This window comes from Myotis daubentonii, chromosome 17 (genome assembly GCF_963259705.1).
Source record: "Myotis daubentonii chromosome 17, mMyoDau2.1, whole genome shotgun sequence".
Classification (NCBI taxonomy): Eukaryota; Metazoa; Chordata; class Mammalia; order Chiroptera; family Vespertilionidae; genus Myotis; species Myotis daubentonii.
This window is the reverse complement of record NC_081856.1, coordinates 26,118,196-26,130,521: the sequence shown is the minus strand read 5'-3', so window position 1 is coordinate 26,130,521 and position 12,326 is coordinate 26,118,196. Positions and strand designations below refer to the sequence as shown.

The 12,326-nt window shown below is 38.6% G+C and overlaps 1 protein-coding gene across 1 annotated transcript in view; it reads left to right on the top strand.

Moving 5' to 3' along the window:
• Window positions 1-12,326, top strand: part of XKR4 (XK related 4) — a 269,777-nt gene that overhangs the window by 166,208 nt on the left and 91,243 nt on the right. Inside the window, exon 2 of the mRNA XM_059673173.1 lies at window positions 1,880-2,079. Within this exon, the coding sequence (XP_059529156.1) occupies window positions 1,880-2,079 (200 nt within the window). The remainder of the gene's footprint in view (window positions 1-1,879; window positions 2,080-12,326) is intronic.

Genomic DNA, 12,326 nt, shown 5'->3' with positions numbered 1-12,326 from the left:
GCATGTACCTTGGTTGTGGGCACATCCCCAGTAGGGGGCGTGCAGGATACAGCTGATCGATGTTTCTCTCTCATCGATGTTTGTAACTCTCTATCCCTTTCCTTTCCTCTCTGTAAAAAATCAATAAAATATACTTTAAAAATAAATAAATAGTTACTGTAGCTCTAAACCACTTGAAACTGCATATTAAAACTTGAAACTACAAATAAAAGATTTTTATCAGACTTTCCTACAACACTTTATGCAATAAAGTAACAGATTTAACATGCTCAAATAAATAAATTGCAGATTTTGGATTTTGCACGGCATATGCATGGATTTTACAGCTATCCAACCGGACCCTCCAATGAAAAAGTTGCCCAGGCTTTTCTGCTTTCTCACTTCCTTGCTGTATCCCTACTATTATTCTTCTCTCTTGGCATCCAAGAGCCTTTGTATTGGGTAGATTCAGTTCTTTCACAGATCCTAGAAATGGGCACTAACCTCCAAGTGAAATTGTGAGACGTTAGGGTCTACATAGCAAAAGAAACCTTATCTTCACCCAAGGCAAGATTGATAACCATGTGCTGTTATAAACATGCAAGAACTCAGAGAACAGTGTCCCTGTGCACCTTTTTAAAAGATCGACTAGAGAATAAGCTTCAGACAACCAAACATACTGTAAAGATTTTGACATAAGGGCTGCAGAAGTAGTCTAGCCAATAAAAAAGAAGGGTGGTAGATTCAGTATATCAGTATTTTCAATCCCTAAAGAGTGCGTGGACCGAGGATATGATCATTTGTGGATAATGACACCATAAAAGAGAACATTAGTGCCTCCTCAAGAAAATACCCCTCAAGGAAGTCCTTAACATCACCTGCTAAAAACAACCAAACTTGAATCTGATCAAAATTCTAATACTACCCACATGAAGAAAACACAAAGAACAGAAACGTTAACCACACCACACAAATACAATCATCAAAATCAAGACAATAAAAAATATGCAAGAAATGGAAAAAAAATGGAAGGGGAATTCATGGTGTAAAAAAGACTTAAGATACATATCAAATACTCATCATGTGTGGGCCTTGTTTGAATTGTATTTCAAATAAACTGTAAACAAATATAATAGGGAAAAAATGAACACTGAGTATTTAATAATATCAAAACTGTCCTTGTATTGTAAGTATAATAATGGTATTGAACCTTTTGTTTGTAAATTATCTTAATAAAATACTTACAGATGAAATAACATGTCTGGGGAGTTGCTCCAAAATAATCTGGTGGCAGGGAGTAAAAATACAAAGGAAAAAAATTTGGGAATGTATTGGTCATTACTTAATCTAGACGAAAGGTATAGTGGATTCAATATGCTATGCTTTTTCTCCTTTGGCATATGTTTGAAATTTTTAATGGTAAGTTTTTAAAAGACATAAGGAGTATTTACAAGCCCATACATTCTAGTCCTTAGACTTGATTGTGCCCCAGAAGAAATCCATCTTCTGAACACTGCTGAGCACATAGAGAAACTGACCCCAGTGTGTGTGTGTAGATTTTCAAAATAGCAAATCTCTCTCTTTTTTCAATTTATTTTTATTTTCTTTATTGATTAATCTCTTCTACACCCAAGTTTCTAACACATTTCACCTCACTCCTCATATTGCAATTCAATGGAATGCTTTTAGTGAGGATTAAAATTGCAGTGACTTCTCAGAGTGAACATTTAAGGATAAGGGAACTCAAACAGTTAACTTTGGGCCTGAAAATAAGCCCCTAGAGTAATTGTTTCTTGTGTGTGCTGGCATATGGTGGCTTGCAGAAAAAAAAAAAAAGCTTTGGTGTTTGAATTATAAATTATCACTCATCTCTTTCTTGTTCTCCATGTTTTCTTTCTAGATATTTCCACACAATATACTTAGGTATTCGAAGCCGACAGAGTGGGGAGAATGACAGATGGAGGTTTTACTGGAAAATGGTGTATGAGTATGCAGATGTGAGTATGCTGCATTTGCTAGCCACCTTTCTGGAAAGTGCTCCACAGCTGGTCCTGCAGCTCTGCATTATCGTACAGACTCATAGCTTACAGGCCCTCCAAGGTAAGGGCTTGCAATTTGGTTTCTGAATTTGGGGAAAGACTGGCTACTTTTGTCACATCCAAGGAACTGTTCTAATACCCTTTGTTGATACAGGCCATGGTGCTTCCCGTTATATGCCTGCTGTTTGGCACTGAATTTGTGAATGATGCATATTCTGTTCTTGGCCATCATTTGTCAGCTCTAATTTATAGAAAGACATTTGTTTTGGCCTTCAAGTTGCCCTCTGTGTAGGAAAAATGAATTTTATGATTTTGCACTTAGCCACTATGAAAATACAGTTAACTAAGGCTTTCTGGTTTGTATGCTAGAGTAATATTTCTTTTACAAGTTGAATAAGAGTCATAGCTCTTTCTCTCTCTCTCTAATATCATCTATCTATACATATGAATATTAGGGTAATCTCTACAACTTTCTTTTGACTTTAAGAACCAGACATTAAAAGAAAATGGTAGGGATTAGCTTAGTATTTTAAAAAGGACACCTGGAAAAAAATGTCAATATTTAACGATATATTGTTTATACTAAGTTTTATCAAATGAATCTCATTATCAGATTAATATTTTCATGTTTTGCTGTGTTGTTTGATAATCTCCTCAGTAGCACTCTCCCATTTATGACAGATTTGCTCTGATGTTTCTGAGGGCCTGCTGCTCAAATCTTTCTAGAAGCAGAAAGATTAGACAGACCAGTGGTAGACAGGTGGATAAATAAGTAGATGGGTGATGAATAGGTAGCCATTTTCTATAGAAAGATTTTCCTGGCAATGTGATAATCCTGTTACTAGATAGATGTTATTAAACAGTTCACGCACTATGCTCGTTTTGTTTCCATTTCAGCAGAGCTTGCTGAGACTTCCTCTCTGCACACACATGTCTGGGCCATGCTCTAACTTGAGACTTGATCTGGTTGGTCTGGGGAATCTCTACAATAGCGTTATAAATTTTCATAACTAGAAGCACATTAGCTTAGGCTGAGGGCTTTAAGGAGGGAGTGGGAGAGGCATGTTATAGGTAAAGGAAGATGAAGGGTGTCCTGTAGCCAGTGACCCATTTATTTATGAATTCCTGGTTCAAGCCTGGCTCCACGCTGAAGTAGCTTTGGTCTAAGATGTTTGAAGAAAACTCCAAAAAGATCCATGGGGTGTGATTCTCAAATGTCAGAAAGCAAATGGGAAGAAAGAGAAAGTGGAGTGTTTGAACAGAAATAGAAGAGAAAATGTGGGAGAAGGCAAGGCCTATCAATTAGTTGTGAGTGACTATGTTTAGCAGTGAAAGCTGCACAAGGTGGATCTGGCTTTGGTTTTCTCATTTCTTGCTGTGAGATCTTGTGCAAGTCACTTAACCTCTCTGGGCCCCACTTTCTCAAATGTAAAGGTCACAAGCTAAACTAGGAGACCATTCTTTCCATCTTTGAATCAATAAATGCCCAACAAACTCATAGGGCCAGGCATGCATTAGAAAACCATCTATAAATGAGCATACAACTTGAAAGGCAACATCAAACAAAATCTGTGTCAAAGAGTCCAGCACTCATCTCCAGAACAACTTGACCACTCCTTAGTATAGTTACACAGTGAAAACTCTCTGGAAAAGGAAAACCCAAGCATCAATGTGGAGGGTTGCTAACAACCTTCTTGTGGCCCAAGAGTACTGAGTGTCTCTGCTAATTGTCTAAATGATTTAGAATATTATGAAGACGTTTTTATCCTAAAGAGGGTGGAGATAGAGGAGGAAAGGCAAGAGAGGGTCTAAGGAAATGAGATCATCTTTCATTTTGAGAGTTTTATGTAAAATTTTATACAAAAAAATAGAAAAAAGATAATCTTTAGTTTTTTATCAGACTATTAACCCAAAACATAGGCATCAAAATGTATGTTGCTTGGAGTTGTGCCTCTTTCCTGACACCACATATTCCCAACTTACCTGCTAAGCTCACATTTGCATCAGGTTTGCCATAGACTTTGGGAACCAGACCTCATCCTTGGCCAAGGCAAGCCTTGATGTCAAAACCAGAAAGTCATAGGGAAGTTATGTTCCATACCACTCCCGTGGGGGTCAGACAGGTTGATGCCAAGATCACTAGGCGCAATGCCAGTAATGAAGCACACGGTGAAGAGCAAGCTCGCTAGGTTAATCTTACGGCTGCCATTTTTTAACAAGGAAGGTGGGCAGAAAGTTGTATTTAAAAAAACAAAGAGTGGAAATACCTGACAGTGAACAACAACAACAACACAACCTCCTGCAAATAACCTCAGGCTATAGGAATCCTCCTCCATTTTGAAAAGAAACCTGTCTTCAGAAAGAGCTTCTAAATTCAATAATCCTCCTCTGATAGATGACAAAGGAACGAGCTTATAAATTAAACTGATATGAATGATAAGAACAGAACTTTTCCCCTCCAGAAAAAAAAATTAATGTGTTGGAACCTAGTCTAATTTATATTTTCATACATCTTTATGGCAAAAGATGCTTGAGATTTTTTGGAAAAACACAGCTTGTGTAGTGAATACCAGTAATCAGTGGCATGACACCTGTGGAGAATTTGCAAATAGCTCTGAATTAAAATCTCTAAAATATTCTTACTTAGTAAATGGAGAGTGGTCCTAGGCCTGCAAGTCATTTTCGTATATGACTATGCCTAAAATTATTTTTTAGGATAGAAAGAAAATTGCTTTTTTAACCTGACTTTAGCCATCTACTACTCGCTGAAGGACACTCTTTGAAAACCAATAAGAAAATCAAACAAGAAATATGACATTTAAAAACTTTTCTTTAAAAATTATATTCTTCTTATGGAAGTTGATGTAGCTCTGCAATATACTGTTAGCTGTGAAAATCTTTTCTCCGCTCTCCTTACTTATTGAATAATTAAATCAGAGACAGCTCCTTGTGCTGCAGGCTGACAGGTTCCGTGGAGAACTGTTCAAGTATAATTGTTTCTCAGTTTGTACTGTTCCAGGAAGGACAGATTGGTTCCTGTTCTGAGACCAGCAATCAGGGAAGAGCGGAACCTTGAATGTGAATGCAATTTTTTTCATGCCACACTGTCCCTTAGACATAACTGCATTTTCCCTAGGAACATCCAACTCTGAGTATAAAGAACACTTAAGGAGGTCCAACAGTCTATGCACAGCTAAGACGGCACAGTAGATGTTACAGCACCTGGTATAGCATCTGTGATCAGAGAATTTCCAATTTATACTTTGCTATGGTTTTCTAATCCAATCCCATATTCCCACCAGAAAGGGGGGAGGGGGAGCGGTGAAAGCAAGGGAGGGAGGGAGGGAGAAAGATAGAGAGAGTGAGAGAGAGAATGGGGCGGGGGGCGAGGGGGGAGACTGCCTAGTAAACAGAGATGGGCAATGGAACTCCCGTTAGTCTCCATGCAGAGGACACATCACCAGGAAGATGTGGTCCAAGACCTGTCATTTCTATTTTCAAACAACATCTCAGCCCCATCTAGGACCTTCGATTTTATCTAAATGGTGAAAGCAAAGATAGGAAGATACGTGCCCACCTTCTATAGAGAGCAGGTACCCTACCTGGCCTTTGCACAGCCCTGAGAATCTGTAAAATGAGCAGGCTGGACTAAAGGGCTTCTAAAGTCACTGTTAGTTTTGTGAGTGTATTTTCTGAACATTCAGTTTTGATTTTGTAGACCCAGCGTCCTATAGCTGACAGAGAAGATACTGACTCATTTACAAACAAGAGCCCACACAAGCATGTCAAACTCGCGGCTGGCAGGTTGCATGCTGCATTATTTAAACAAGGCATGCGGCCCACCGGCCGTGAGTTTGACATGCTTGGAGGCTTTCCCTAGCAATATAGCAGGGCCATGCTCCATGTGGTCCATGAGCGTTCTCCACGGAGCAGCCTGGGAAATGCTGTGCGGGACCAGGGCATACCATGTAACCTTCACAAAGCGTGTGTGCAAACCACAGTCCAAGTTGCATTTAACAGTCACCTGGCTCTGACAGACAGGTGTGCATGCCCATCATGCAGAAATAACCCTTCCTTGTAGAGGAGCCATCTAGATAACACAAAAGAAATCAGACCGTTACCAGATGCGAGTGGTTGCCAGTCTACCAGCCCAAATGTTTCCACTTTTCCCTGATAGCTCTAGTTCATTTCCAATCTCCACCCTTTCTTACCCTCATTGGAAAATCTCATTCTGCACTCTAAATGTATTTCGCTGTCATGTGTAGAGTGAGTTATGAACAAATGCCTTCCCACAGGAAGACTTTGCTGAGAAGGAAAACACACTTACACCTACTTCTATTCTGATTTCTTCGTATTCTAAAAACCCGCGTATTGCCCCTTTTGCCAACAATTTATTGTGAATAATGTGTAAGAGAGAGAAGAGAGGGCTGAAAGAAGTTTCTGACTATTCTTGCCTTGCATCCCGTGAGACTGCGGAGGAAGTCAGAGTTAAAGGGGCTGTCCCCATACATGTGGCAGACACTGTACAGCTAACGAGAGTAACTAAGACCCCCTGAAGTGAGAAAACCATCTCATTTGTCATATCCTGAGGAGGACTTTCAAGACCTAAATCACTGGATTTAGTTATTCAGCTTTGTAGTAAAGCAGGTAGAGCCACACCCAGCTACCTTTACTTGCCTCAGGTTAGAGAAGAAACCCAGCTACCTTCAAGCCCAAGTCCTTCCACTTCTGCCCCGTCTCTGCATATGCCTGAGTCCGTCCACCTTCCACCTCTGCCCCCTCTCTGCATGTGCCTGAGTCCACCTCTGGATTTCTGCTGGGGAGGAAACGGGGAGTGCCAGTCTGTGAGTGGGACGGTGTCCCTTTAGATCTGCCTGCTTTGCAGCTGCTATGTTTATTAGTCAATTAGCACATTTATTGACTGTCTATTGTGTGCATGATGGTGTGTGAAGCTCTGCAAAATTTGCCCTAAAAAAGTTCACTTCTTTTTAAAACTTTATTTGACACTAAACAACGTGACAAAACATATTTAGAAACACTTAATTTATCTTGGTGTGTTCCAAAATGAGCTGTTCCATTTTCTACATGGTATAGTCTAAAATGAGAGGAACCCTGAGAGCATATCTAGCTCACCATCTTCCATGAAGGGGCCACACAGCCTTTGCTTAACAGCTCATTATGGGGCAGTTCTGACTGAATCACAGACTCTGTTGGAAGGGACAATAAAGGGCAGCTAGCCCATCACTCTACCTGACACATGAGTCTCTGATCAATTCCACCTTCACTACCCACATGCAACCGCAGATCCACCATCTCACCGGGAAGGCAGCTCATGATAACACAGATGGTAAAAGTTCTCCCCAAAATATTGTATTTTTAACACTTCTACATATTTGGGATAATTTGAATATTAACTTTTTATTCTCTATTACACCTGCTTTTGAAGAGAAATAGAAAACACAAGTATGCAAAAAGAGAAAATAAAATCACCTTCCTGCCACTCAGAAATAATAAAAATCTTGCCACTGAAGAGTAATTAAGGATGACATGTATTTTATTGCTTGCAGTTATAAAACTTCTTTCATGTTTTAATATATTATGTTAAAATAGAATTAAAATTTTTTTGACAGCACATCATGAGCATATGCCACAACAACATATATAATTCTACATCATTTCTAACCACTCCATAGTATACCAACGTATGGATTATCCTTTTCCTTTCAACTAAGTCCCTGGTTTTGAAATCATAAGTTATCATCTATATTTTCTATAATAAATAATATTATGATAAACACATTAAGAACTAAGTCTTTGCAAATATCCTTAATTATCTTTTCAAAGGTAAATACCTAAAAGTGTAATTACTAGATTCAGGGACAAGTCAGGTTTGAAGGCTTTTGATCCATAATGTCAAACTGCCCATTTTAAAGTACATTTCTTAAGAAACATCTTACAATGCCTCACATTTCTGGTCCAAATGCACAGGAGGTCAGTGAGGGCAATTATGTGACAAGGACTGAGGTTGGGGCAAATCTCTTGAGATTTGGGAAGGAACTCTGAATGGTACCTATTCAAATATGAAGGGCTTAATTCCAAGAAGCGTCCTAATTTCTTCCCTTGTAACTTCATTGTATCTGCCTTTACATAATTGATTAAATCTAGCCTATTAAGCAGCAGTATATCATTACTGATAAAACAAAATGTTAAGAACAGCTTCACCAGAGACTTTTGATTTGAGTCAAAATATAAGGAAAGCAGAAATAAATTCCTCAAACTTAGGACAAAATTCTGACTAAAGAAAACCTGTAAGGAGCTAAACCACACACACACACACACACACACACACACACACACACACACACACACAATGTGAAATAGCAGCCTCTCCATTGGACAGTTTGATTTCTTTGGGCTTTGTAAATATGTTAAATTCCGCCCATATCTTTCAGTGCAAAGCCCTGGGTGGATGCAAGAAAGACAGCCTGTCCTCCCTCCCAGGTGCTCACAAATGTAGTAAAGGCACACAAACAAGAGTCATGCTGGTGATGATGCTAGCACTCAAAGGCTATTACACATGCCTTCCTGATAGTGTGGAACCACCATACTTGGCACATAGTAGGCAGCCAATGGATAGTTGTTAAATGAAAGAAGAATGAATGCCTGCTATGTGACAAATCGCTATGCTAGTTGTGATTGATTTAAAAAAAAAAATGGCATAGCTCTTGCTCTCAAAGAATTTAATCTAATGGGAAAAAAAGACCAAAAATATTTATTATAACTCACTGTGTTATGTTCTAATGTTGGCCATGTTAAGGCCCTTTGGTGACACAGAATGATCTCTTATGGAAAATGATATAGAGAAAGTAGAAAAGCCATGCATTTTGAAAGAGATGGATGTCAGGGAATGTTGGAAAATCGGGAAAGTTTTCATGAAAAAGGTAGCCTAAGGACTGTGTCATCAATGAAGCCTAACATTTTGTCATGTACTGTAAGGAAAAGGAGCAACATAGAACCAGCAAAAAGAGGCCATTGGTTTGGTCCACATCTAAGTCTGTTCAGAAGTCCTGTGATAATAGTGTCCTCAAAACAACGGGATAATTTGTGTTATTTATAGCACATAATAAGATATATTCCTCATACTTGAAAGATCTCTCTAATAGGGTAAATCCTTGCACATATGCTTCTTTAAAAAAGCACAATCTATTTTCCTGTATTTCTTACTTTCCAGCCTGTGTTTTGTATTATTCAATACATGGGATTATCAATTAATAAATCAGTAAAATAGTAAACCACCAGTCTGCTTGATCAGTATGTTAATGAAGTTGAGTTTTAAAAACTCATCACTTTCAACAACTTTGTAAGGAGAGACTTACAAAACTGACATGGTGTATTGGCCATATTGCTCTACCATATTGAAAAGTATTGGCAGAATAAACAATGAAGTGTAATGGGGTAATGATAATATTGATCTCTTCATTGCATATTCGATAGCCTCTGAGTCATGATACCACCCCAAGTTATACTTAGAAGAACAAAAAAAAGATATGTGGGAAGAAAACTAGGGAAATTTTCATACAGATGAATATTAGGTCATAAATAAATATCGCAGTTAGGATCATAAAAAAAAGAAGAACAGAGAGAAGCTTCATTTGCTTATGATTAATTCAAGTGCTTGAAATCAACTCTATATGGTAGATCAGCCCTAAGCACAGCTGTGAATAGTTTTGAATTTGAATCATTTTGAACATAATATGAAATAAGGGCCTATTTTTAGGTTCTACTTAATTATCTCCAATAATCAAGTAGACATCTTGGTATTTTTTCCACTCACTATTTCTTCTCTCTCCCTTGCTCTTCTTTCCTGTGAGATGTGAGTGAGCTCAAAGGCATGTTCAGACATAGGAACATGTGTGTGAGTGAACAGATAGTGTAATTAATTGCACATGCATGGCTATGGAGGAGAGAGACCTGGTGAAAGGTTTTTATTAGCTAAAACACTAAGTTAAAATTCAAATTTTAAAAATCTAAAACACGTTTCCAATGATGTAAACAGGAAACAGATACTTTGGTACAACCCTGTTCAGAACAAAACACACATAACGGACTGTCTGCAGTGAGGAGTGTCCCCAGACACTCACTGTTCCTTTGTCTTTCTCATGGCTTCTTTCTTTCTTTCTTTCTTTTTAAATATATTTTATTGATTTTTTACAGAGAGGAAGGGAGAGAGATAGAGAGTTAGAAACATCAATGAGAGAGAAACATCGACCAGCTGCCTCCTGCACATCTTCCACTGGGGATATGCCCGCAACCCAGGCACATGCCCTTGACCGGAATCGAACCTGGGGCCCTTCAGTCCGCAGGACGACGCTCTATCCACTGAGCCAAACCGGTTTCAGCATGGCTTCTTTCTTTGCCAACCTCCAAGCTCCTCATATTTGAGTAGTTTTTCAGCACTTTCACACCTTCAAGGAAATAAGCCACGTTTATTTTCCATTCACCTGACCTTTATCCCAAACTCAGAGCAGGTTACTTAGACTAAATATCAACATACTTTGACTATTATTTCTAAACACTAAGAATAACTACTGTGAATAGTAATCAAAATGCTCCCTGAGCAGGGACAAGGTGAGGTCAACTTAATAAAAAATTCAAAAATGGCTAACTGTGCTAGTTCCCCAACCAGCTTTTTTTCTAGGAAGCCACAGATAGTCACGTGATCAGGATTTTCTGGTTGGGTGAGTAGATGAGCAAAGCTCCCACAACCATGTAGATAGTTTTCACTATGAAACTACAAAACCTGTTCTTTATAGATAACTTTGCCATCCTAAAGGGTACCTTTTGTTCTAGAAATATATTTTGCATTTATTAGGCAGATTGGAGTTAGACTGAGTTTTAAAGCATTCCTTAGACACATAAGCTAATGTTTTCTTGATGACTCAGCAGGAATAAAGAACTGGGATCATTTCCTGTTGAATGGTTCAGGAAAGCCTTTTTTTCCTAATAATTGCTCATGCATGGAGTGTGTATGTATGCAACAGATCTAGAGCCCTGCATACTGTGGGAGCCAGATGTCAGCAGGAGGGGGGGAAAGAGACTGATTCGATTGGTATGTAAACGTTCCTTGGAATAAAACCACATGGAGATTCATTCCTCAAAGCTCACAATGAGCCGCTGATTGCTGAAGGACAGAGCCTGCTGAGCACACTGCCTGCCTAAGGTTTTGTCAGCATTTTCATTGTGAACCTAAATTTTCACAGCTTTCCAACAGCTGTAGAAAAAGTCTGTGAGACTAAGAAGACTCCAGAACTCCAAAACTTTCTAAACATCCACGGTATTATCCATTCAAACACTTGGACAATTTCATAGGGTATGAAGTTCTCAGGGAAGGATTGAAATGTAGGAGTTTGCCATGTATAGGCTTCTATGAAGGCAGGTACTTCCAGATTTTTGTTAGCTGAAACACGAAGTTAAAATTCAAATTTAAAATATCTCAAACACATTCCCAATTATGTAAAAAGGAAATAAATATTTTTAACATAGGCTTTTGAACTAAATGACAGAAAATGAATGCACAGATTTTAAAAACCAAAATAAAAAAGTGAAGCAGCTACCAAAATTATCTAAAGTAAATTTCATGTTGAAATGTTTTACGGACACAGAAGGAGATATTTATTTCAAATTCAACGATGCTAGGAAATTTTGTGGAAGAAGTATTGGACCTTAAAGAATGAGTGAAATGAGTTTGGATGTAGGAATGCTTGGGAGGCAGATCTGCAGGGCCCTGAGGAGGAGGAGCCAGAGCATCAGGCACGTCTGTAGTAATGTTATCGGTGGAAGTAGGGTAGCCCTTTCTCTCACTGAGTCCTGGGGCTGGTGTCCTTACGATAACTTGAGAAAAAGAATTTCTTGAGACTCAGACAGGAGGATGAGTGATTTTTATTTGCATGGAATTACATCTCTGCATGTTGACTCAACTTGAATCCACTGCCCCCAATCCATTTACTTGCCATATTCTACTCTCCATATATGTCTTTATGTACATTTTATTGTGAGTATACATAGTGTCTACGTGGAGTTCCAAGAAGAAGAATAAAATACTCTTCAACTTAAGAAATTGAACATTACCAGTGTTTATGAAGTCCTTCCCTCCCTCCACCTCATCCCCATGGGCAACCACTTTCCTGAATTTTAGGTTAAGCATTCTCTTGTTTTTCTCCATAGCAGGTTACCTCTCCTGATTTGCAATATTTCTTGTATTATGAGAGCCAAATGCACAAGTGTTCCCTGAAGCACAATGGATATTTT